This window comes from Grampus griseus, assembly GCF_964374135.1.
Source record: "Grampus griseus genome assembly, chromosome: 19".
Lineage (NCBI taxonomy): Eukaryota > Metazoa > Chordata > Mammalia > Artiodactyla > Delphinidae > Grampus > Grampus griseus.
In genome coordinates, this window is record NC_139013.1 from 23,360,483 (window position 1) to 23,387,821 (window position 27,339).

General features: G+C 46.0%; 2 protein-coding genes across 2 annotated transcripts in view; both read right to left on the reverse strand.

Annotated features, from left to right (window-relative positions):
* LOC309837334 (ATP-binding cassette sub-family C member 12-like) overlaps window positions 1-27,339 on the reverse strand; it is a gene marked incomplete at both ends in the record, with an annotated part of 145,672 nt that overhangs the window by 32,748 nt on the left and 85,585 nt on the right.
* On the reverse strand, window positions 816-26,900 carry LOC309836931 (ATP-binding cassette sub-family C member 12-like; the record flags this gene model as incomplete). Its single annotated transcript, XM_082677159.1, is given in 16 exon segments — window positions 816-912; window positions 914-933; window positions 3,313-3,384; window positions 6,917-7,074; window positions 7,077-7,191; window positions 11,963-12,070; window positions 14,648-14,665; window positions 14,669-14,796; window positions 18,396-18,435; window positions 18,439-18,507; window positions 18,511-18,543; window positions 18,928-19,101; window positions 20,400-20,633; window positions 20,923-21,070; window positions 23,635-23,790; window positions 26,782-26,900. Coding segments are annotated over 16 exon segments (1,689 nt in total).

Genomic DNA, 27,339 nt, shown 5'->3' on the forward strand with positions numbered 1-27,339 from the left:
TTCCTTCAGCATCGTGGCACTTGAGGGGGCTGTCAGGCAGTTCCAGTGGGAACAAATGATGCTGACCTGCAGTTCCTCTGACATTTAATAGCTTTGACCTTTGGCAGGTCAGCTCTCCTCTCTGGGCCTCAACCTCTTCATCTGTAAAATGGGGATATGATGCCAGGTCCTCCCTTAAATGGGTGATTATGGGGCTCTAACGAGAGAATGTACATGGCAGCACACCAAACTCGGCAAAGAACCTTAGGAAGCTATTTCCAGAGCTTAAATATAATGGTCCAAAGTGAATTCAAAAATTATGACTTGAACTTTGTTTTCATTCCATTAGGTCATTTTGGGGACATCAGCAGTGATATATCCTGAAAACTGGTGTCAATTAATAGTTTCAGGGCTGACTAATTGCATACCTGCTGCACTCAATTTCAAGGAAAGTTCTTGTTACTTGGCCTAAAGCAAACTTGCCAGATTCCTCTTCCTCCAGTCAGACACCATATGCACTGTTACAGAGAACCTCAGAACATATGCTACTCTGCACTGGGATTGAGTGGCGATTCCGTACGTTTCTGAGAGCGTGATCACAGGTCTGCAGAAGGCACCTCTCTTGAACTCTTGGATCAGGAAGAGAAAAAGGTCTGCAGAAGGCACCTCTCCAGAACTCTTGGATCAGGAAGAGAAAAAGCAACATCCATTTGGATCTGACAAATGTTTAATCAGAACTCGTTAAAGAAACCCAGTTAGCAATCATTACCAATGGCACCAGCATCTGTAGCAGATTATACCAAATACTAAAATGCCTCATGCTTTCAAAGTTAATATTACCTTTGGTGATCATACTTTTCTCCAAATAATATGTTTTCTCTCCCATTTCCCTGAAAGATCCATGCTTGCTGGGAAACGTAGGCCAGAGTCCCAGATTCCTTGTTGTAACTGCATCTGGAGCAACAACACCAGAGAACCTTCAGGAGCCAGGCCTCGCCACCTTCTCCTCGGCGGGGGTGGGGGTGGGGCCTGTTGCACACTCGCCACCCACTTAATGTATGAGCATTAATTCGGAAGGTGCAAGAGGGTGACAAGCTGTCTTGCCACACACTGCAAAGCCCGGCTGTGCCGACCAAGGGTCTCAAAGTCAAACATCTGCGAGAGCCCAGGTGGGCATGTTCCAGAAGGGGCAGAGGTGAGCCCTGTGCTCTGGAGAGCACAGGCTGCAAGGCTGCTGCTGGCACATGTGCACCTTTGTGTAGCTAGGATGAGATGCTTTCTGAGCAGACCCATCACAAAGGCTCCCTCTTCCCCCAGGTGCACTGGCTAGACCCCACCCTCCTCAGCCAGGCCCCCAGGGAGAGGGCACAGCCTGCACTGCTGTGGATGGTGGCCCTGGCATGCCCCATCCTAAGGAAGCAACCTTGACTCCATTGCACAGTTGGTGCCAAGCAAGGATGCAAGCCTGCTGTGGCGAGTTTCTAATTTTTCAAGAGGAGTTGCAAAGTCTAGTTTCATGTAGAACTTCTGAACTTTCAAAACAATGAGGAATCCAATTAAGAAACATGCATGGGCTCCGGCCTGTGACCCTGAGTACCCACGTTCATTTAAGATGGCCCTCCATGGTGAGCCTCAGCAGATAACAGGAGAGGCTAGTGGTGGTGACAGCTTGTAGCTGTCAGGAAAGGGTGTATGAGGCAGGCCGTTGTGCTCAGGACTGGTGCTCATGGGCCAGCGGCAGTGTGTTGGGCACAGCCAAGGACGATAGCCAAGGTGGCCGAGGGATGTGACCCCATTCCTCCTCAGGAATGGTCTAAGGGATAGAGAACATTAGACTTGGAGAAGAGAGAATGATAATAACAATAACAACAACAACTATAATAATAATAGCTAAAATGAATAGGGTGTATGCCAGGCACTGTGTTAAGTACATATAAAATGCTAATCACTGTGGCTGGCGCTGGGAATTGTCCTGTAACTACTATTATATCAGTTATCTCATTTAGTCTTCATCACAACATCCTTAGCCCCATTTTACAGATGAGCCAACCAGGGCTCAGAGAGGTTAAGTGACTTATCCATGCTCATGAAACTGAGATAGCTGGTGAAACCATGCCGTCCAGAGCCCACTCATTTAACCCAGTGACCATGTGAGGGGCCTCCCAAGTGACCACGTGAGGGGCCTGATCCCACCACTGTCACATGGGAGATGGATTCTGTTTTCTCTGGGACATTCCACAGGAGCAGACCATAGGGTAGAAGTTAAAATGAGGCAAATTTCACTCCCATATACCTCAAATCTCTCTAAAGAGATAATGAGTTCCCCATCACTGGAGGCATCTGAGCAGAGGTTGACTCATCTCTTATAGGATTCAGTGGAAAGGACTCATGTTATTAGGTGGAGAATTGGGCTGGGTCACCTGTAATGCCCCTACCGACTCTAGGGTTATCAAAGGCACTCACACTGAATCCCGGAGACTGAGGGACCACCACAGCTCACCTAACTCAGCCCCTGCCTCCGCCTTCAAGCAGGGAAGGAGTTGTCACTCTTTCTACAAATGAGTCAGCTGAGGCCAGAATGAGTCACCCTGGTCTGGAGGGGCTCTTCTGAGCCTAGCATCCCCCTCTCTCTATGGCAGGCAAAGGCAATCCCAGGTGTCCAAACTTCCCTTTAGGAACACAGAGTGGAGAGAAAGAGAACTTAATTTCTTTCCCCAGAAAGTTTCTCATTCATTTGGAATGAGAAGCCTTGGCAACTGTGAACTATTCATTTACTGTGGATACAGTGAATGGCTTGGCCATTTCCCTGGGGTCAAGCAGCTAGAAGTAGCAGACAAAGGAGGAGAGTGCACCCACCCTCCCTTGCTACCACGAGGTGTACTTTGGTTCACACATTCATTCAGCCCCTCCTCCATTGAGGAACAGCTCCTCAGGGCAGACGCTGGGGAAATGGAGATGGATCTGAAGTCACCGAGAGTCGCAGGTTCCTGGGATTTTCCCCGCCAAGCTGCCTGGCCGGCCTTTCTATTTGGCACAGGCCAAGCATGTCATGAGAAAACCATGGATTTAATGACCCATTGCTTCCTTTGACCAAGATGGAGCTCCAGGCAAGGAAGCTATCGCTGCTTAACTCATGTCCTCAGGAGGCAAACTGGGGAGAGTGCGTGGAAGGCCCAGCCCCCACCTGCCATGGGCCTGGAACTGCCAAGTGCATTGACCTCCTGGGCATCACCGTTAACTATGAGCACAGAGTCCAGTGCGGCCGAGCCCAGGGCCCCAAACGCGGCCAACAGGGAGCCACTCCATCGTCACAACGCTTAGCACACAGCTTACCTGTCCTAGGAGAGCTGCAAGGAGGGAGCTCTTTCCACTTCCAACATTCCCACAGATGCCCAAGACCTTCCCCTACCAGAGAAACAGAAAAAAGACAGTCATTCTCCGAGTTCTTAGAGGGTCACCACCAAACTGCACTGGCCAGGCCAGGCAGGGACCAGTGGGACACTGCTGGCTCTGTGAGGTGGCAGTTGCAGCCTCACCCCCAACCCTGATACACGGCCTCATAGGAGGCAGGAGCCTCCGTCTTAATTAAGAGCCTCCTCTGCACACCCCAGCACAGCACCCGGAGGGCTTCTAGAAACCATGTATAAGCACCGGTGCAGAACAGCCTTGCGCTGCTCTGGGACACACAGGCCCTGAACAGGAGGGTGGTCCTGTGCTGACTCCAGGAAAGTAAATCTAATGGACGTCAAAGGCTGCACACCCCAGAGGGACAGTGACAGCCTGCAAGTACAGGAGGCCGGGTGCTTTTTTAAAGTCCTCTTAGAGCATCCTTCCTCCATCACAACTCAGTCTGAAATTACTGAGCAGTTAGGCTGTTCCAGCGTGTTGGCTTCATGGACTTTTCTACAGCCGCAGATTTATCAATCCAGCTGACAAATCATTGCTAAAGCCTGCTTTGTGCCAGGTGCTGTTCTGAACACCAGCAATAGCACAATACAGCAGAGAACATCACAGTCAAAAGTCTGGGTCTGCCCGCACGGAGCTTATGTTTTAGTTGGGGAGACAGTAAACAAGATAAGTAAGTAAAATATGGAGTATGTCAGATACATGCCATGGGAGCAGATAAAGCAGCGAGGAGATGGGGGCGGGGAGCCTTACTGGACATGTGGACTTCTTAGCTTGAGCTCTCCCAGAAGGAGACCCCAAAGCAAGGAATTGAGTGAAGGTAGCTTGCTGGGGAGGTGCAGAAAACACCCGCTGGGGGGAGGGGGATGGTACAGGAGGAGGAAGGTGGCCCATCAAGGGAGTGCTCTTAGGTCAGCTCCCACAGGAGGCAAATGAAGCTCAATGCTGCTGGGAAACTCAAGGAATTGCGGAAACTGAGCATGGCTTTGTCCCCTCAGTGGCTGAGGGAGTCAGGTTAAATAGCCAACAGTCAGTGTTTGAGAGCTGCTCCCTCGGCTTACTGAGGGTGGTGGGGAGGGCCCTCAGGCACACAGATGCAGATCTGGCAGCTGGAAGATGGCCAGGCCACACGGATGGGTCACTGACAGTACCTGCTACAGGTGATGTCTGAGTAAGACCCGGAGGGGGCAAGGGAGTGAGCCGCGTAGTTATGGCGGTGGGGGGGGGGCACGGCTGGCAGAATAGGAATCCATGTGGAGACTCTGAGGTGAGACCACTCTTGTGTTCAAGCAGATATTGCAATGCAGCAGTTGGAACATCTAGAACATTCTCACTGAGACCTGCTCCCAGTGATGCCTCAGAGCAAAGATGCCCAGCACGGGGCCAAATGTGGCTTCTTTCCCACCTGAGCTAGACCAGAGGGCCCCTCGCCTGCCTGCTACCCCCAGCACAAGAGGGTTGTTGCCTGTCATCATTCAGCCCTTGGATAAGTCTTTACTGAACACCAGATACTGCACTAGGCACTGGCAATAAAGCAGTGATCAAGGTAGACGCAGTCCCTACCTTTACTGTCACTGGCGCTGCAGGTAAGTGAAGCGGATCCATTTTAATTCCACCAAAAGGACTACAAGGAACCAAGGCATTATGAAGACTTTGGGACAAAGAGACACAGGGATGGATCCAGCTTCCCTAGACACTTGGCTCTTAGTTGAGTCCTGTCCACTACTTGTGGCCAGATCTAAGCCTTCTAGATTCATCCTTGTCTTCAGCAGGAAATCCATGAGGCCTGCACCCCTGAGTTTCTGATTATTTGGAAAACATTATTGGAAACCTACTCTGTGCCAGGCTCTGGGCTCAGTGTAAGGCCACACGACTGTGAACAAGTTCACAGATACGTACCCTGACCTCAAGGAGGCTATGGTCTAATGGAATCTTAGAACTAAATTTGGAAAAACATAGATGCCTTGAGTTTAGGACATTTAAGGGCAGCACTTAAGCTGGACATGATTGTTAGAGGAAAAAGGCAACAGCAATAGCTCCCGTCCGTGGGGACTTAGCATTTGTGCGTGATGTGTCTTTCCGTCCTCCCATCCACCTTGTGAAGTGGGTACTATTATTAAAATACCCATGGAGCAGGTAAAGAAACTGGCTTGAAGAGGTTAGGCAATGAGCTTAAGGCCATGCAGCTGGCGAGTGGCTGGGACTGGAGCCCGGGTCCACCAGGCTAGAGAGGCATAGCCCTAATCCCCAAGATATTGTGTTGCACCCTTTGTCTTCACCTTATTTCACAAAATATTTGACCATGTCCTTGACGACAAGTCATGAGCCACCAACGTACTGAAAAGGAGGAAAGCGGTTGAAGGGCTGAGGAGGCTTCTTTACAACACGAGAGCAGTTCACTGAGTCCTCTCTGGAGCAACGCTGAAGGCATGGTTGAAGTAATCTGGGTGCTGCACGTCAGAGGCGGGGAAGAGTGATGAGAAAGCAAGTGGGCTGCACACAGCAAGACTTCACTGAGAGCCAAGCTCAATTGCACTCAGCCAACCAAATATCATTTCCAATGAATATGTGCAGAGAGCCTTGTTAGCTACGAGGTATCACTCTACACCAGTTACTGAGCCTAGCGTCACATAATACATAAGAACCTCTCCCTCTATAGTGCTCACATGGGGAAAGGGTGAGTCAACAAGACGGGAGATTAAAATATTAGGCACAAGATTAATGCTGAGCCCTTTGCAGCAAAATCAACACTGCCATCGGGCTGTGGGCTGACGAGTACCCAGGGCAAGAAAACCACATGCAAGAGAAGGTCAAACATTCCCCAAATGCAGAGCTGCTCTAAGGACTCCACCCCCGAATCCCGAGGGGAGGGAGGCAATCAGCAGAATCTGGCCGGCTTCTGTTCCTAGGCTGCTTGTGGCACTCATTTTGCTTTTTACAAGAGCAGTGTCGCTTGGTGGTTAAGAGCAGGTGGTGGCACCAGGCACCCTGGGTGTGAAGCCCTCTTCTGCCACTTTCGAGCTGTATGACTTGGACGAGTTATTTAACCTGCTGTGTCTCTGGTTCCTCAGTCATAAAGTGGGGCAGCTATACACCCACCTCGTAAGGTTTTGGGGTAGCTAAATGAGTTAATTAGGTGCCTCGTAAATAGAAATTGCTCATAACTGTCAGCAATTATAATCTATTATTGGACTTCAACGTGAAATTAAGAACAAATCTGAAAAGACTTATGAAAGCTAGTCAGTTTGAGTCTAGCCACCTGAAATGGATTGTCCATTAAACACTGCAACTGGCTCTCAACTCCTGTGGAATTTGAAGATCGGCACTAATACAACCACTAAGACAACAGTATTCTCTCAGCTTGAAGAGATGTCTCCAGGCTTCATTTGCATAGCTTTAAAGTTTGGGGAGAAATGGAGACATCCCACCACGACCTCCTGCTCAAACTGAATTATATTCAGCCTTGAGAAGGCCATGGTCCTGTGACACAAGGAAGAAGGATGGAGGTCACACCTTTGGAACACGTACCCATCTTTCTCACCACAAAGCTTATATTGTGCAGAACCGATTTGGGGTTGCCACGTTGCTCCTGGGCACTGGTGACTCCCTGACCCGATGGACTCAAACTGTATGCCTCTGGCCTCTGTTTCTTAAGAAGATGCTTCTTCTGATTCTGCACTTCTTTAGGTCACTTTTCCCCCTGGTTTCTTGCTCCCGTGTCAAGGTGGCATTTGCTAAAAGTAAGACTGTATCTGGCTCTTCTGGTTGGGTGATGTAAGATGGGGGGCTTTTAGCTATGAGAATTTTCTAAGAGTAAAGAAACAAAATTAACTTGGCAGACGTCACCCATTTGCAAGAATCATCCCAGTATATCTTCTAATGACCCCAAATCATAATCTTGGGAATTCTACCTGGGACATCCAGGAAAGGTATTCTGAAGATATTCCCCCAGGAGAAGATGCAGCAAAAATAGTCTATTAGCTCATACTATGTAGAACGGTTGCCTTTTTAAGCACAAGGCCTATCTGGGTCACCCACATTGGAGAATGCTGATCCCAGCTACAGTTTACCCTTATGCCCAAGATGCCCAGCTTTTGCCAGTCTTTGGGTGGTTGGCTTCACTGCTTGACACTAATGCTTATGAAACCAAGGTCACATGTTCTGTCTCTGCTGTGTCTTCTTCCTAAGTCCCCACTCAGCTCAGTTCAACAAAACACCTGCCAAGTGCCTACTCTGTACCAGATTCTGGGGTAACGACAGAAATGCAAATATTAGTAATAAGGCATGCTTCCTGTCCTTGAAGAGACTGCAGTCCAGGCGGAGATGGGAACATGCACAGATCATTTCAGTGAAATGTGACAGGGACAAAGCCCTGTAACTGCCAGGGATGGGACACTTGGCTCCGCATCCTGGAGGCCCATGTAATTGATGCCTGAGCTGGGTCTGTACAGTGCTGTACAGGCAAAGATGAGGGAGGGGTTAGGGGAGGAGAGCTTTCTAGTAGAGGGCACAGCATGAGCAAAAACAGGCAATAGCATGGTTTGGGGGGATGAGAGGTATAAGACGAGAAGTTCAGTATAACCGAGGGCCAGAGCTCAAGGTAGGAAGGGGATAAGAAATGAAGTGGAGACATAACTGAGGACGTGCTGATGGAGGACTCAGGCTCAGTCCTGGAGAGTGAAGGACAAGGATCTCAAGCAGGTTAATGTCAGTGATCAGACAAATATTTTAAAGCTCAATTAACAGTGCAATATGTATTTGAAAAGGACAACATTGGAAAAAGACAATTGGTTCTTCAGTCACAGTGATAGTTCAGATGAGAGACTATGAAGTCTTGAATGAAGGTGATGACACTAGGGACAGAGTGGAGGTTGTGGAGTCAAGAAATAGCATTGTTCCTCTAGTCTAAGATATTGGGTATCATTACACAATTAATGTCATGAGGTTAACTCTGTGTTTTGTTCAAAATGTAATAACTCAACAGTGCACCTTCCAATCCAATCTCATAAATGGTGCCTCTTAAAATTGAAGGAATGCAGTGATCAGGAGATGAGTCAACAGGATTCTTTTTTTTTTTTAAACTATTATTTGTGTCATTCTTTTTTTGTTTTTTTAAATTTTGGCCACATTGGGTCTTCGTTGCTGTGTGCGGGCTTTCTCTAGTTGTGTCGAGTGGGGGTCCACTCTTCGTTGCAGTGTGCAGGCTTCTCATTGTAGTGGTTTCTCTTGTTGCGGAGCACAGGCTCTAGGCACATGGGCTTCAGTAGTTGTGGCACACTGGCTCAGAAGTTGTGGCTCAAGGGCTCTAGAGTGCAGGCTCAGTAGCTGTGGTGCACGGGCTTAGTTGCTCTGCGGCATGTGGGATCTTCCTGGACTAGGGCTCGAACCCGTGTCCCCTGCATTGGCAGGAGGATTCTTAACTACTGCACCACCAGGGAAGTCCCAACAGGATTCTTGATTGGTTAAATGCGGATGGTAAGGGAGAAGAGGGATACAGGCACCTAGGATGCTTAAAATGACATCCACATTTCAGACGTGAGTAAATAAGATCTTCCAATCAATTCACAGAGGTCTGAACGCACTGTTCTCTTGACTGAAATGTGCTTCTCCTTTTCCTTTCCTTGCCTCAACTTCAAAACCACTTTATCTGCCCTTCCTACACATCACTTTCACCCTTACTATATATAGCAATTACTGGGATACCTGGTCCTGTACTAGACTGGAGGCTCTTAAGAGTAAAGACTCTCTTCCTTATATTTGCATTTTCCACAGTGCCTTGCATATAGGAAGCATACAGTAAATCTTTTTTTTAATTGAGATATAGTTGATTTACAATATTAGTCTCACATACACAACATAGTGATTCAAAGTTTTTATAGATTATACTCCATTTAAAGTTATTATAAAATATTGGCTATATTCCTGTGCTGTACAATATATCCTTGTAGCTTATTTATTTTATACATAACAGTTTGTACCGCTTAATCCCCTGTTCCTATCGTGCCCCTTCCCCTTCCCTCTCCCCACTGGTAACCACTAGTTTGTTCTTTATATCTGTGAGTTTGTTTCCTTTTTGTTATATTCAGGGTATTTTGCTTTACTTTTTTAGACTTCCCATTTACATGATATCATTTAGTATTTGTCTTTCTTTGTCTGACTTATTTCACTTAGCATAATGCCCTCCAAGTCCATCCACATTCATACAAATGGCAAAATTTCATTCTTTTTATGGCTGAGTAATATTCTATTGTGTATATGTACCACCATCTTCCTTATCCATTCATCTCTCAATGGACACTTAGGTTCCTTCCGTATCTTGGCTTTTGTAAATAATGCTGCTATGAACATTGTGGTGCATGTATCTTTTCAAATTAGTGTTCTGTTTTCTTCAGATATACACCCCAGAGAGTAATTGTTGGGTCATATGGTAGTTCTATTTTTAGTTTTTTGAGGAACCTCCACAGTGTTGTTTTCCATAGTGACTGCACAAATTTACCTTCTACCAACAGTATACGAGGGTTCTCTTTTTTCCACATCCTCCTCAACATTTGTAATTTGTGTTCTTTTTGATGATAAACATTCTGGCAGGTGTGAGGTGATATCTCATTGTGGTTTTGATTTGTATTTCCCTGATGATTAGCGATGTTGAGCATCTTTTCATGTGCCTGTTGGCATCCGCATTTCCTTTTTGGAAAAATTTCTATTCAGTTCTTTTGCCCATTTCTAATTGGGTTGTTTGGGTTTTTGATGTTGAGTTGTATGAGCTGTTTATATATGTTGGATATTAACCCCTTATCAGTCATATCATTTGCAAATATTTTCTCCCATTCAGTAGGTTGTCTTTTCGTTTTGCCAATGCTTTCCTTTGCTGTGCTACTGTCAATTTCTCTATATCTGTTAATATTGGCTTTATATATTTAAGTGGGTCCTATGTTGAGTGCATATGTATTTATAATTGTTATATTTTCTTCTTGGATCGATCCTTTGATCATTACGTAATGCCTTTGTTTCTTGTAACAGTCTTTGTTTTAAAGTCTATTTTTTCTGATATAAGTATTGCTACTCCAGCTTTCTTTCGATTTCCATCTGCATGGAATGCCTTTTCCATCCCCTCACTTTCAATCTGTGTGTGTCTTTAGATCTGAAGTGAGTCTCTTGCAGGCAGCATGTATATCGGTTTTGTTTTCATATCCATTCAGCCACTCTATGTCTTTTGGTTGGAGCATTTAGTCTATTTACATTTAAAGTAATAATGGGTAGTTATTGTCATTTTGTTAATTGTCTTGGGGTTGTTTTTGTAGTTCTTTTTTGTTCTTTTCTTCTTTTGCTCTCTTCCTTTGTGATTTGATGACTATCTTTAGTGTTATGTTTGGATTCCTTTCTTTTGTGTGTGTGTGTTTATCTATTATAAATGTATGGTTTGTGGTTACCATGAGGTTTATATATAGCAATCTATACATATATATACACGATTATTTTAAGTTGCTGATCTCCTAATTTCAAATGCATTTTAACAACCCTGAGTTTTTACTCTCTTCCCCCACAAGTACTGTTTTTCCATATTTTACATCAATTTGTTTTGTTATCCCTTAACTATATATTGTGGATTTAGATGATTTTACTACTTTTGTCTTTTAACCTTCCTACCAATTTTATACATAGTTGATTAACTACCTTTACTGTATATTTGCCCTTACTGATAAAGTTTTTCCTTTTGTGATTTTCATGTTTCTAGTTGTGTTCTTTTCTTTCTAGCTTAGAACAGTCCTTTTAACATTTCTTGTAAAGCTGATTTGATGGTTCTGAACTCTTTTAGCTTTTGCTTGTCTGTAAAGTTTTGAACTCTCCATCAAATCTGAATGAGAGTCGTGTGGTGTAGAGTATTCTTGGTTGTAGTTTTTCCCCTTTCATCACTTTAAATATATCGTGCCACTCCCTTCTGACCTGCAGAGTTTCTGCTGAAGTCAGCTGATAGCCTTATGGGAGTTTCCTTGTATGTAACTGCTGCTTTCCCTTGCTGCTTTTAATAGTCTCTCTTTATCTTTAATTTTTGCCATTTTAATTACAATGTGTCTTTATGTGGTTCTCTTTGTGTTGATCCTGTTTGGGACTCACACAGTAAATCTTTGATGAATGAATAAATTAATAAATAAAATGACTAAATGAGTGTATAAATATGGTGTCTCCCCCCGCCACCGTCTTCATCACTTCTGTCACCACACACATCCTAGGACAAACTAGGTAGGCAAAGGGGAGATGGCTCAGTGCAAACTGAGCTCCACTCCTGGAACAAGTTAAGAGTCATGGCTTGGAGAAAGAGTAGAGGGTCAGGAACATCATCTCCCTGGGTGGAGACTCCATCTCAGTTTTACTAAAAGGGCAGGCCACCTATAATACTCTGCCTATATCCTGCTTGATGCATATTTGTGTATCCAACACTGAATGGAGGCTCTTCTCCCAACACCCACCAAACCAGTGACCCAGCCCTCCAATGGGTTGACACAGCCTCCCCTTATCTGGGAATTTTCCTGCCCCCAAATGAGAACTTTCTTCCCTGCTCACCCAGTGTTAGTTATACCTTCATTCTCCTTAGAGAGACATTGACTTCAGCTGCTGCTTTGACCGAGAAAGGTAAGATTGCAATTGAAAACTCCATTACATTAAACATGGTAATCACACTAAATGCCTGAAGAACAAAAGAGAGGTATAGAATTCAGGATGGGATGTTGCCTTGGCTTTGAACCATTAAGTCCATGGGGATTAAACTTCCTGAGATGAGAAACAGTAGCACAGTTGGGATTCTCAGAGGAAAAATTTTCTCATTTCATGGCTCAGAAATCATGGGTTGGCAAATTGAAGGTATTAACATCTTAAACTATTTTGCGTTTGGATTTTCACCAAAATGGTGGGAAACTTATCCCCTTATCTCTGTCAATCCAGAGGATAAGGTCTGAAAAGGGCCTCTAATTGAGGACCTTTGGAAATCTCCATCCATACCATATCCTTATTTGGCCTAGACCATTCTTTCAAAAACCTATGCAGGGCTTCCCTGGTGGTGCAGTGGTTGAGAGTCCGCCTGCCGATGCGGGGGACACGGGTTCGTGCCCTGGTCCGGGAAGATCCCACATGCCATGGAGCAGCTGGGCCCGTGAGCCATGGCCGCTGAGCCTGAGTGTCCAGAGCCTGTGCTCTGCAACGGGAGAGGCCACACAGTGAGAGGCCCGCGTACCATGAAAAAAAAAACAACAAAAAAAACCTATGCAGTTTTTTCCTAAATTATCCCCTTCTCTCGGTTGCTTCAGAGGCATCTGACCCTTCAGAGATAGAGCATCCTTTTACATACCACACAGAGACCAGTGTTGAAGGTGGAAGCTCCCTAGAATTATGTGCCTGGCCCAGGCTGGTTGCTGGTTCTCCTGCCCTCAGGGTCTGGCCTCCATGCCCTGCCTCCACACACACATAAGGGACCAATTTGAGAGCCCTGGTTCCACTGTCATTTCCAAAACAATGAACAATGACCCCCCTTCACTAGGGCCTTCCCCACTGAGCCCTGCATGGTGGGTGGATAATATCATATAGCCTCAATGAAGACAAGTTTCCTTGCTCTGTGGGTGCCCCACAGGGGGCATGATCTCATCTCTCAGCTTTCATCTTCTCATCTGTCCTTGTAATTAGCAGCCTCTCCCTAACCACCCATCTAAGAAATTAAAAACACAACTTCCATCGACAAATCTGGAGTGATCCTTCCTGCTGTTGAATGGGCCCCATGGACAGGGCCCCCAGGCTTCAACTAATCCTAGTTAGTTCATTAAGAGGATGATGAAAGATGCTCCCTTCATCACATCTGGTCCTAAATACATCCCCAAAGAGAATTCAGCTCCCCCAGGTCCTAGAGCACTATCTTGGCTCAGGAAGCCCAGGCCCTGGCTAGCAGAGTCCCCGGGCTGCCTGATGTGACAGCTCCTCAGGGCTGACCTCCTACTCATGTGGCTCTGGCAGAGGAGGAGACTGAAAGGGATTCTTAGGCCAAAGAAATACGAGCCTCGCATTCAGGGAATTTGTTCTTGGTCTAGATTTCTTCTAAATCATTGTTTTAAAAAATATTAACATGTGCACTCAATTTGGTTTCAAATTAATTTGCTTGGTGTGTTCTGGGAAAAAAAATTTTTTGGTTTGGGATGGTAGACAGCAGCCACTATAATCCAGTAACATTCATTCTGTACATCAACCATTGCTGTTCGTTTTGGCTTTCGGTTCATGGCTATGTTCAAGCCCCCAGAGTGTGTGAGAGAAAAATGTGTGTGAAGAAACTAAGAAAATTAAGGTATCTCCCAAAGAAACACGGGGCAGTAATTGGATTGACAGCGCCACAGTGAATGCCCCAGAAGAGGATCCTGCCTTCTCAAACGTCCCTCCCCTCCAGATCCCTGATTTTTGGTGCAATTCTTTTCTGGTGAGCATACCTCTCCTTTTTTATTTCATTCTCTCTCTCTTTTTCTTGCCTTTACGTTCTTTCTTCCAACTTGCCCTTCAGACGCTGCTTTAATATCTGAAATGTTTGTTTCTTTATTTCAGTCAGGGGCCATTTCCTCTCTAGCTCAGGTCCTGAGCCCCTCACGTTCACTCCAATTCTCCTTCTGAGGTTTTCAACCCGAATATGCCTGGCCTGGGTGAGCATAAGGCTAATGAGAACAGCAACAACTTACGCAGCATTTACCACATTCGAGGTGCTGACCGAGTGCTTTGTGGAAGACAACTTCCATCCTCACTACGATAGGGACTGTCATCACCCCATTTACAGATAATAAAACCGAGACAAGAGAGGTTCTGTGAATTGTAAGTCATAGCTAGCAAGTGTGGAGTCAGGCTTTAAACAAGGGGGACCCTGATCTGGACACCACACTGCCTCTCCCAATACTGACACCCCTCCCACCCGGAGAACTTTCACCAACTCTTTTCTTGGCGTATATATGGATAAATAAGAATAAAATAGCCAAGGGCTCCTTTGGTTTCAATGTCCAAATGAAAAATTGTGTTCCAGCATTAACTACTACCCCTGCCCTGCTGTAGACTGAATAAGAGTTGCTACTAAGCTCTCCTCGGCTCCCAGTCAGCTCAAGTACTTGTCTTAGAAGTCAGGGTGGAATTCTGCTGTCTTCTGGCTCACCGTGATTGGGTGATCTGATGCCAGTGCCAGAGGAGCTACCCACCTGGCACTTGCAGAGTTGGGTACAGAAGAGGCCAGCTTTAAAGAGGTGCTTACCACTGGGGCAGCGAGCTTTCATCTCAGGAGGATGTGGCAGGTGAATGTCAGTACAATGGCTATGGTGGATGCAATGGGGGCCAGCACTGAGTTTCCACTTTGGACAAATCCAGCTTTTTCCAGTAATCTCCTTTCCCTCTTCCTTATATCTGTGAAATAGAAGCAGTCCACGGTGGTCTTATTTTGCTTGTCAAGCACCAGCATTAAGAAACGTATTACTCAATGGAATATTCCTCAGCCATAAAAATGAATGAAATATTGCCATTTGCAGCAACAAGGGTGGACCTAGAGATTATCATACTAAGTGAAGTAAGTCCGACAGAGAAAGACAAATATCATATGATAGCACTTATATGTGGAATCTAAAAAAGTAATACAAATGAACTTATCTAGGAAACAGAAAGAGACTCACAGACATAGAGAACAAAGTATAGATACTGAAGGGGAAGGGGAAGGGGGAGGGATAAATTAGGAGTCTAGGATTAACAGATACACACTACTATATATAAAATAGATAAACAACAAGGATTTACTGTAGAGCACAGGGAACTATACTCAATACGTTGTAACCTATAATGGAAAAGAATCTGAAAAAGAACATATATATATTATATACATACATATATAATATATATATGTATAACTGAATCACTTACTGTACACCTGAAACTAATACAACATTGTAAACCAACTATACTTCAATTTTTAAAAAAAGAAACATATTACTCCTGCCCTGTTCTCCTGCAAATGAGTGTTAAGGGCTCTTGTTGTGAAGTTTAAATGGGAGGAAGCACAGACAGCCCGGAGCACAATGCCAGCATGTACTGGGGGTTCAGTACATGTCAGCTGCCATTGCTGGATGGTTTCCAAGGTCCCTCCTGATCTGATTCTCTGTGTGTCAGGAGTCATACACTCAGATGCCTACAGGGGTCAGGCAAGTAAGGTAAATGAAGGGAGTGGGCAGAGAGCAATACCAGAGCGAGGATGTCCCAGGCTCACCAGACTGTTTTGAAGTCTGAAATGTGGAATTTTATGAGACATCTCCCTACTCTTAAATGTTGGGAACTAATTGAAAAAGTTAAAGTACTGTAGGGGCCAAACAAAACACATATGCCAGCCTGAAGACTGCCAGATTGAGGCCCCTGCCCTTTGTCTCAGGAACAGCTGCAAAAACCCAAGAGCACATCTCCCTTCCGTAAGTCCAGATGAGGCCATGACTCCGCACCACTCACACATAAAATTCAAGCTTCCCTCCCCTGCTGTTTAAAGAGTCCTTAATGGCAATCCCAGCGTCCTCTGCAAAAACCCTTTCACATTAGCAACATGGTGTCACAGCCCTTCTCGCTGAGGGCTGCCTACAGACCAGGTGCTGGGCTGAACCCTGCACAGGCACGCTCTCCCTCGGCTGCTCTCACCACAGTGTGACACGGCAGAAGCCATCATTATGCCCTTCTGACAGTAGAGGAAAGGCTTAGCAGGTTAAGTGACTTGCCTCTTAAGAGGCTGGGATCCAAAGCATGCTGTCCACACGCCCTTCCCCTCAAGAACACCAGCCACCTCCTTCTCCCCACGCAAAGCCTCCAGGCCTTTGCTCCTGCCCAGGGGGCTTCCCCAGCTCCATCTGTTTCCACATCCCTGCTATATCCTTCAGGGCCTGTCTAAAACGCTACCTCTGCCAGGAGGCTCATCTCTCACACCCATGGAGCTCCTCTCAGTTTCTTTTGTGGCATTTTACCCATTTTATCCTATAATTAATTCACATGTTCACTCATTCAGCACATTTTAACCTGATGTCTGCTATATGCCAGGGGCTGTGCTGGGTGCTGGGGAATATAGGGACAAACAGGGTCTCAACTTTTCCAGTAGGGGCGATAGACAATAAAGAAACAAATAAGTAAATAAGATAATTACAAACTGTGTTGGGTGATATGAGAGAAATGAACAGGATGAAGTGATTGAGAGGTGAATGGGGACTGGACCTGCTTGAGACTGTGGTCAAGAAGGCCTCTTGAGGGCTTCCCGGGTGGCGCAGTGGTTGAGAGTCCGCCTGCCGATGCACGGGACACGGGTTCGTGCCCCGGTCCGGGAAGATCCCACATGCCGCGGAGCGGCTGGGCCCGTGAGCCATGGCCGCTGAGCCTGCGCGTCCGGAGCCTGTGCTCCGCGACGGGAGAGGCCACAGCAGTGAGAGGCCTGCGTACCGCAAAAAAAAAAAGAAGCCCTCTTGAGTCAGTGACATTGACTTCAGGAGACCCAAAGTCAAGACAAAGTCAGCATGAACATCTAGCAGAAGACATTCCAGGCAGAGGGAACAGCAACGGCAGAGATCCTGAGGCATGAACGGGTGTGGATCTTGTTCTAAAAACAGAAGGTTTCTGTGGCTCAAGCTGAGGTATCAAGGCCTGGGATAAGATGTGATGAGGTCAGGAGGTCAGCAGGGGCCCGACTGTGCTGGATCTAATAGCCCATAGGAAGGAATCTGGACTTCATCCAAAAGACCTAAACGTGAAAAAACCTAAGTGTGATAAGAGGCCACTAAAGCTTGTTCAGCAGGGGAGAGACAAGATCTGACTGACATTTTTAAAAGATCACTCTGGCTGCTGAGTGCATCATGGGTTTTAGGGGGAAGGAGGAAAGCAGGGGTTGCATCTAGAAGTTCTTGCCATAGGCTGGAAGGGAGAGGACATTGCTTGGACTAGGGTGACAGTAGAATGAAGAGAAGCAGAAAGATTCCAGATATATTCTAGAAGTAGAGCCAGCAAACTAATAGCTATTTTTGAGCTTAGTTAACTCATCCTCCCTCAATTTTAAAACTAGGGACCCTTTTCCTAATTATTTTGTGTGACTCCCATGGCCTTGCACATAGTAGGAACTTGGTACATATTTATTGAGTTAAACTGACTTGAATTAAATTGAGTTTTAAATTGAATGATGTCAAATGGAATCAAATTTAATCACATCAAATAAATTGTATTAAAGTGAGTTCAGAGTGTGAGGAAGTATTTCTGTGTCTTCAAAGAGGGTACAATAGGGCTGCCAGCATCCCAACCTGGGGCACTTCCTTTGGCAGTCTCAAAAGCAGATTCTCTAAAGCTGCTTCCTAAAATGTGGATACACAGCTTCGGGCCCAATTACATGCTGGTCTAAAAGTGTAATTGTGGATCCAGAGAGTTAGTTGTAACGGTGGTTCAAATCATTAACCGGTCAACCACCTGAGTCTATGTCAGCAATTATGTAACTATTCCTGCAATTAGATTTGCATTTTTATTTGATTGAAATAGTCTTCATATCGTCTTTAAAACAAAACAGCTATATATGCATTCTCTTATCTGCCCAAAGCATGTCAAGTCAGTGAGACATCCGATCCTGATGAGGCTGCTGCCGGCAAGGAGGGGACATGTGTGTAAGTGTTAGTGTGTGCGTGTGTCCGTGTGGACATCTTCCCAGTCAAGGAAATAGGCTGAGCCAGCTCTTCTCCTGCTCGTAATGTTTTAGTGGACTATTTTTGTGAAAGGTAACTGGCCAGTACAAGGATTCACTGACCTCAGTATGGCTAAACCATATGTCACTCACCTGCTGAGCCCTTGGGTCTATTCTAAAATCTCTGTAATTTTTTGAAAAGCCTACAAATCAGCTCGGGGGTCGCTTCAGCCAACTTCCAGAATGCCCGGCCCCAGGACCCTTAAGAACCCCTTAGAAGAGCACATTCTACAGGGTAAGTGGTTCTTTCAGCAACTGCTCATCCTACCTGGGATGGCGTTCGTAAAAGATTTCTCCCAGGTGTACATTTAAATCAGCTTGATGCAGGTCAGAAACTCATTCATCGTCTGAACTCGCTGATCTGTCACTAAAATTGCTGATCATAGAAAAGCTGAATTGAGCTTAGCCATAAACATCTGAAATCGAGGTACAAACAGTGTGTTCAGAGAATTGCTGAGTTGCAGTTGGCCTAAAAATCCAGGGATTGGAGTGTGTCAGGCCCGAGATTCTCAGCTGAATCCTTCCCTTGAGTTGTGGCTGACGTGCTCTGGGGGACACGACTGGGGTCAGGGCAGATGAGGCCAATGCATGAATTGCCAGGATGCAAGGAAAGTGCTGGGGACTTTGCCAAACTGAAGAAGCATGCTCCCCTTCCCCAGGGTATTCAAATTCAAGTTGTAAAAGAACCGTACTGTTTGTGAGCTCAAAGTAAGGGCCCAGGCTTCAGGGCCAGGCCCTGGACACAAAGTCCACTTCAGTGAGAGTGTGTGTGAAGTACAACAGCAGAGACCTGCCATTACCTGGATGGGGATGAATAGCACACACACGGATATCCCGATGAGAGCTGTGGGCCCCACGATGAAAAAGGCGTACACCACACAGACAGCCATTAGGATAAGGATGGTGGCTAGCAAGGGACAAAACAAGGCAGCTTCAAACAAAGAATAACTATCACTTGATAGTATATTGAGCACCTGGAAAGAAAGCACATGGGTTCAGCCTTTGGAAGGGCCACCTAAACATTTCCTCAACTGAAGGCTTTTGGAATGGCTGAGGGGGTCTGAGGAAGGAAGAGAAAAACTGACTTATGGGGGGAGAGAATTGTCAGAGGACCAACAGGGTGAGTTTCGTGGGTCTCATTTTAGTGTGACTTTGGAGAGGCCTGTCTTTTAGAACTGAGAATCCCAATGAAGAAAGGCTTAAGTACCACCTGGGAACATGCTGGCGAGGTTGCCAGCTGCCTACCTGATAGCTCTATCTCCTTCTTCCTTATTAGTACAACCCTGCTTAATCAGGGCATCCATGGGCCCAGCAAAATGACCACATTTCCCAGCCTCCTTTGTGGAAGCATGGTGACCATGTAATTATGTTAAGGGCAATGAGGTATAAGCCAAAGTGCTGAATGGAACTTTGGGGATGAATTCTTAGAGGGAGCCAACTCAACTTGGAAGTCTCTTTCCTCCTACCGGCTCTCTGAAACATGGTTGGGATGGTTGGACCTGCAGCTTCCATCCTGAACCATTATGGGAGCCATATGCTAAGGTAGTGATGAAGAAAAATAGAAAAGCCTGGAAGTCCCCACTCCAGCCCCAGATCATCCTCTTCCAGACTCCTTTTACACAGAGTGAAATAAATCCATCCTGTTTAATCTACTGTTTTGGGAGGTTTTCGGTTATATGCAACTGAATCTAATCATAATTGATACAGGATATTTTGAACAAACTGAAAGAGCAAGTGTAAGAAAGAAACAAGTCTTTTCCCTTACCTCACACCACCCAGGTTTCCCTTGGCCAGGGAAATGTTCTTGTGTAAAGGGCGAAGATTTTATTGCTAAGGATTAAGGGCTTAAGAAAATGTCAACTCTGAAGTCCAACAGGCATGGTCTTTGTTGGGACTTGGCATCCCAAATACTACACAGTTGGAATCATCAGATCCGTTAGTCAATCAATTTTATTAAATGCTGTAGTGTTCTCTGTACTGCTTCAGTGTCCTCACTGACGGTCAAAGGGATTGGATGAGGTCACCCCTAAGCCCTGTTCCAAGTGGAACGGGGAAGCCTTTCCAAATTCTCCAGCTTGAATGGAGCTCTCCTTTCTCTCAGTTCTTCTGGTGTTTTGAGTCTCCACCACTTTACTAAGCAAGGAGATGGGACATGATGGGCAGGATATTGACAACCAAAAGGGGGGCAGATATTCCATCCAGGAAGCACATCTCACACATATTCAGAAAACTCGGAATTTAGTTTCCTAAAGTTAAACTCCTTCTGGACCAACTTACCAACAGAGATGTGTGTCAGCGTCTTGAACGACACCAGGTTTTCGAAAACCAGGGTGGAGGTGGCCACCTTCAACCGGATCGCCGTGCGGTAATTTATGGCCCAGGCAGGGGCCCAAAAGAGAACTTTGGTAAACTCGGTGGTGAAAAGGGCTGTGCACAGGCTGACGCCAACCCAGACCTTCCTGGAGGTGCTCTGGGTCTGCTGGAGGATTTGGGGAATGAGAATCATCTGTAAAACGGCGCGGTGAAGAGAGAAGTGTGCTGCTGGGGGTCACGGTAGGTACAGGAGGCCTCAGCTAATGTCAGCAAGCTGACTTTATGAGGCAAACTTTTTAATTAATTTCAGTGGCTGCTGCTGTGCTTGACAAAGGATTAGCTTTATGAAAATTCGCCCCCAAGGAGCGCAAAGATAACAACAACGTACTAGACCCACCAGATCGTAGAGAAAATAACTAATGACATTCTTTGCCAGTCTGGGAACCTGGGAGACAAGGCAGAAGAAGGGCCAGTGCGCCCACCGGCCCTACGGCTGCCGTGATAATGCACAGGATATTGGCCACGAGATCCATCAAAACATGCGTCCTCTGGAATTTCCAGACCGCTCGGCCCAGAGAGGCTTTCTCGGGACCCATCCTTTCTACCTCTTCATCCCAAAGGATTCGAAATCTGTGATGAAAGAACAGGAAGAAGGAAAAAGATTTACATTCCCACTTGCTGCTCAAAGCTACTCTGATGGAAAAAACTTTGCAAGAATTCTTAGCACAACCCCCATCCCTGGCAGTGGTGGCTTCAGAAGAATAGCATTTGTTCTCCCTTCTTTTTCTGGAGGGTGGATGGGACATGAGCGAGGCAGCGGGCAGAGCCCTGACACAGCACAAGCTGGTATCTGGCATTTGGGCTCTTTCCGGGCCTTGATTTCCTCCTCCTGCCTGTCTCTGGCACAATACCGGTTGTGATAAAAACACTGAGGCAACAGAGAAACCAAGAAAAAAATCTTCTCCAGGGCAGGGAGGAGTTTGTCCATTTCAAAGATCTGAAAGGAGGCCAGTGTGACAGGCGTGTGGGGACACGGGGAGGCAAGGCAGGGCCAGATCTCATGGGATCTCACAGTCCTCACGAAGGAGATTAGATTGCCAAGGAAGCCACTGCAGGCTTTTAAACCAACATGACAAGATCATTTTACATGTCTAAAAGAACATCTGGCTGTTGTGAGAGTAGTGGGTTATGGGGGTGGGGAGCAAAGACGGAAGCAGGGAGACCACAGTGGGAGACTATCAGCATCCAGGTGGGAGGTGGCAGCGGCTTGACACTGGATTTAGGGAAAGGTGGTCAGGGGAGACAACAGGGCTTACTGATGAATTAGATGTGGGAGAAAAGGAGAAGGGGGATCAGGGGCCCCAGTTTTCTGACTTGACCAACTGTGGGAATACAGTTCACAGAGATGGGGAAAGGGGGAAGAGAGAACATCGTCAGGTGGGGCTGAAGATCAAGAATGCAGCTTTAGGGCTTCCCTCATGGCTCAGTGGTTGAGAGTCCGCCTGCCGATGCAGGGGACACAGGTTCGTGCCCCGGTCCGGGAAGATCCCACATGCCGCGGAGCGGCTGGGCCCGTGAGCCATGGCCGCTGAGCCTGCACGTCCGGAGCCTGTGCTCCACAACGGGAGAGGCCACAACAGTGAGAGGCCCGCGTACCACAAAAAAACAAAACAAAAACAAAACAACAAAAAAAAGAATGCAGCTTTAGATATAGGATGCTTGTGAATCATCCAAGTCCAGTCGGATGCTGGGTGTATGAACTCAGAGTCTGGAAGAGAGGCATGGACTGAAGACAGTGTGTTATTAAGGTTGTCAACATGTGTTTGGTGGGTCAGCCTTTGGAGGAGAACATTAGCACAGAAGGGAAGAGGATCTAAGTTGATGTTGGGTAGATGGAAGGCAACATTAAAAACCGACAGAGAGGTAGAAGGAAAACCTGGTCCACAGGCACTGGTCCAGCCCCTTTCTCTCCGTGCTCCCTGGCAACTTTCTCCAGACTATAGATTTTGGAAACTACTACTGACAGAGATTTCTGCAGGACACAGATGAGGGGATGCACAATTGTAGGAGCAATTGCAAGAGCATGATTATAACTCCCAGCCCTTCAAGCATATGAGGCCAAAGAGAAAGAGAATTCCAGAAGAAAGAAATGCAGAGAGAGGGCGATGAGATCTTCCCCATTGTTTAAGACATGAACCTTGAAGTTCAATGCAGCTGTTAGAAAGAATGAAGTTGAGGTTCTGGGCTGTGGAAAAATCTTTATAAACTCTTCACTGAAAATAGCAAAATGGTTAACCATGAGATAGTATGCTTCAGTTTTTGTTCAAAGAAAAAAAGATGACCTGTGAGTAAGGAGGAAGAAGAAGAGGTATTGATCTGCAGAAGATGGTAGCACAGGGTGTGTTTAACCTGAGTAGAAAAAATCCAGGACAAATGCACACCAGCATTTAACAGTGCTGACCTCTGGGGAGTGGGGCTGGAGTACGGTGGGGATACTTCCACTGCTTGAACTTCTGTTACTTTAACATTTCTATAATGAATCTGAATTAGGTTGAATCAATGAAATACATGTTTTTGCAAGCCAAAATTGTCAAATATTGGAAGTTTTCATTTGGTTCAACCTAAACATATTTTGTAATATAAAAGCTCACAATATTCTGTAATAACCTAAATGGGAAAAGAATTTGAAAGAGAATAGATACATGTATATGTGTAACTGAATCACTTTGCTGTAACACCTGAAACTAACACAACATTGTTAATCAACTATACTCCAATATAAAATAAAAAATTTCTTTAAAAGTCCAATGACAATTTTTAAAGGGAAATACAACACCATGCCTGGAAGCAGCCCAGGTGGTGTCCAGCCAACACAGAGCGAAGTGAGATTCCGGCCACTCTTGCCCTGATGTGGTGATCCTACAAAATAGCTGATGGCCCTGCCAGAAGCCTGAAGCCTCAGGCTCTCAAGAAGTTCATTCTCCCTACCCAACCTCCCCAGTACTCACCTCCCCAGAGACTAGGCCAAGAAGGTCAGTCAGCCCAGCCCTCATCTCAGAGATAAGCCATGAGAACAGCCACCAAACCAGTGGGCGCTGATTTCCGCAAAGGGAAATGGGAGCACACACAAGGACTCACGGGTCCCTTCCCAAAGCGGGCTCCTCTCTAGATGTGACCCAGACAAATCCTGGTACCTTTTGGCATTGGTGTCGAATGAGTCATACGGTGACAGTGGGGGCAGGGTGTCCACAGTCAGCGTGTGCTTGTAGCCTCTCATCATCACTGGCGTGAGCCAAGAGAATGTGGCAAAGGAGAGCAGCCCTGCGTCATCCACAGGGTTGGGTGCCAGCCTAAAACAAGCGAAACACTCGGTGTTCCAGGTTGTTGGGGTCATTGCCTTGAGTCCCTGGCTGGAATTCTTAACTACAGTGATAACCACAGCCACGCTCAGACCTGTGACTCACATCATCAGCCCCATGAGCAGCAGTGTGCTGGGCCAGCTCCTACCAGCTTGCAAGAGCTGATTGTTTGATTTTCAGGAATTCTGCAAGTCAGTTCTTAAACACAGCCTATATTAAAAATTAAATTACATAAATGTAAGTAAATTATCTTAAAGACAAAGGCAATCAATACTCAAAACTCATAGCTTCCAAGATTATTTTACTAGATTTTACTCGTATTTGTTCTTTAGATTATATAAGTCTGTGGTGTCTGTGGTGGAAATACCACACAGGATAGGGCTCTATCACCATACATCTGTTCCCAACTTTGCGCTCAGTGACATCACATTGAAATCAGCCATGGTAGGAGAATTTACATCAAAAGAGTGACAAATGCTATGAACCAGGGAATTTTTTGGTGAGCCAGTTGTTGAATATTTACCAGTGACCACCCCATGGGAAAGAGGGTACCTGCTCCATTTGGCATGAGGAAATGGAGACCCAGTAGCTGATCATCAGAGGAGTTGGACGGCTGGCTTTTGCTCTCAGGAGAATGCGGAGGGTCAGAGCACAGTGTGCCAAAGTAGAGGTGAGGCTGTCCAAGGAGGCAAGAGCTAGAGGCAAACTCATGGTTTATTGTGAGGATTAATACATGTAAGCTGCTACATAAATATTAGCTAGCAGATAAATAAGGAGGACAGGGGAGGGAGAAAGGAGAAAGGGAAGTAGAGGAGGAAGAAGAAAAGGAAGAAACAATGAAGAAGGAGGAAGAGATATGTTTCTGCCCTTGAGGAACTAGCCATCTAAGATGGAATGAGAGTCAGAGACACAAGAGTGGTATCTACTAATTGCTGAGTGTTTGTTATATTCCAGGCCCTGAAAGAGCTTGGTATTTGTAGCAGATGCTGTCAAGATGTCCTGAGTCGCAGTCCCTGGTGGCGCAGTGGTCAAGAATCTTTGTCACATCCACCTCCAATCTCAGATGTGGAGGACAGCGCTGTGCAGCTCAGGCTCATGCTGACAGCATCCCATCTCACAGGTATCCTGTACCTCTTTTCACTACTGGGTTTGGGGTCTTCTCAGAGCATAAGTGCAGCCCAGAATTGCGAGGGGCTAATGTCCCCAAGAAGAAAACCTAACTAATGGAGTACAGGAGCCCACAGACAAATGCCCCCACTGCCCATCCTATGGGTGGAAAATTGTACACTTCTTGGGGGGACCTAGTAGAATCCAGTCCCCATGTCTACAGCAGTGACACTGATGACACACCCCATGTTCTCCTTCCCTGCCTCACTCTCCGTAAATCTTCCCTCCTGCTTCTTGAAATCACCTCCCAAAGAAGCTACCTGCATCCAAGTTTTTCATTCAGCCTCTGCTTTTGGGAGAACCCAAGCTAAGATAATATTAATAAGGTACTATGTGCCTGGTGCATAGTAAATATTTCCTAAAGGGTAACTTTAATGATGAAGTCATGCATTACCTCATGTAATCCTAACAACAGCTCAGTGAGATAAGTAGTTGAGAAATATTATGATCCCATTTCATAGACAAGAACATTAAGGCACAAAGAGGTTAGGGTACTTGCCCAAAATCTTACAGCTGGTCAGTGGTGAAGTAGGGATTCAAACCCAATGCTTGCTGACTCCAGGGTCCCATCATCCTCTTAAGCACTATCCCACATTTCCTCTCCACAAAGAAATTGTAAATTGAGCCAAAACGGTGGGTAGTTAGAGCTCTTCTGCATGGAGCTAAGGATGGTACACCAAGCCCTCACTTTTCAACCTTCACCTCTCACCTTAGAGGGCTCACAGGTGTATCTTTGGTCCATGGATTCTAGGAGAGAGCAGTGCTGTATCACCTCATTATAAAGATGCTACTTGGCCTTCTGTTGCTCAGAGGGCAGGCTATAGGGCACTTCTCATGTAGAAAAGGCAGCTTTCTATAATGTTATAGTTAATGTAATGTTAAGAATACATATATATTATAATATGATGCTATAGTTAAGCATGTGAGCTTGGAAATCAGCCTGCCTGGGTTCTTATTCTATGGTTCAAAACTGACCCAATTCTCTCTCCTCACCTGTATCCCAGACCCTTGGAGCTCCTTCCTTCAAGACATTTCTCCACACCTTGAATTTGTGCTGACTTGTGACTTGCTTTGGCCAATAGAATGCAGTGAAAGAAATGGTGTACCGGTTCTGAGCCTGAGTCTCAAGAAGGCCTATATGCTTCGTCTCATCCTCTTGGCCACCTACTGCATTACTATGTGATCGAGGGCGGGTTAGCTTGCTCGAGGTTCATAGCCCATGTGGCCCACCTTCCCCCAGCCAGTCAACCCCCAGAAGCATAACCATCTTGTTGACCAGCAGATGCATAAGAAAGCCTGGTCAAGACCAGATGAATCACCCAACTAGGCTTAGCCCAAGTTGCTGACCCACCCATAAAATTGTAAGCTAAATAAATGGGATTGTCTCAGGCTACTAAATGTAGAGGCAGTTTGTTACAAAGCAAAATCTACCTGATTAAATTTGTTTAAGTTATTTAACCTTGCTGTGTCTCACTTACTCACCCATCAGATAAAGATAATCACAACACCTCCAGGGTGGTTGTGAAGAGTGAATGAGAAGATGTTTGTAAAGCACCTGAACAGGTCCTGGCACATGGAAAGCTCTCTTAAACATTTGCTATTGTCTCCCTTTCACCAAAGGACAGGAGGATTCATGAAGTGAATGGTCAATAAATGAAAAAAATGGATGGATGGATAGATGGATGGAAAGACAAAAGGACAAGCATATAGAGCAGCAACATGGGGAACAGGGTCAGGGTCCACTCTCCTGATGGGCTGTAAATGATTCCTAGAAGTTCTGCCCAGGACCTCCCTCCAATCCTCCTCCTGGCTTACCTTGCATAGAGTCTCACTGGAATCATGGTCTTCAAGCTGGGGTCATATCTCTCTGAAAATGATCTCTGCTGGCCTCGCCAGTCCAGATCAGAGATAAGGCAGGGGCCATCACCCACCATCTTGATGGCAGTCTAGAGCCCTGGGTTCCTGGCTTTGGGACCTTCAATCTACAGCAGAGAGATGAGGAGATGAGAAGATACTCTGGAATGAGATCAGGCAGCCCCTACTCCACCCAGACCAGCTCCTTTTCTCTGACCACTCAGACCTGGTTTCACCAATCAACCCTCCACATTCATGGGAGAGCGTGGCCAGAGACCCCACAACTCTCTCAACTCCACTAAGAGCCTTCCTTATTAGCAAAGACATTCTGTTCCTCTTCTTTCCCATTTTGGGTTGACTGGGAGCAGAAAAGCCTGTTACAAGTTTTCTACCAGGAGCCAGCCCATGACCAAGACTGAGTCCCAGCCTGGCAAAAGAACCCCAAGATGGTGGATTTTCTGCCTTATTGTGACCCAGAATGAAGTTTGTCACACATACAAACCCTTTTTTCTCTCTGAT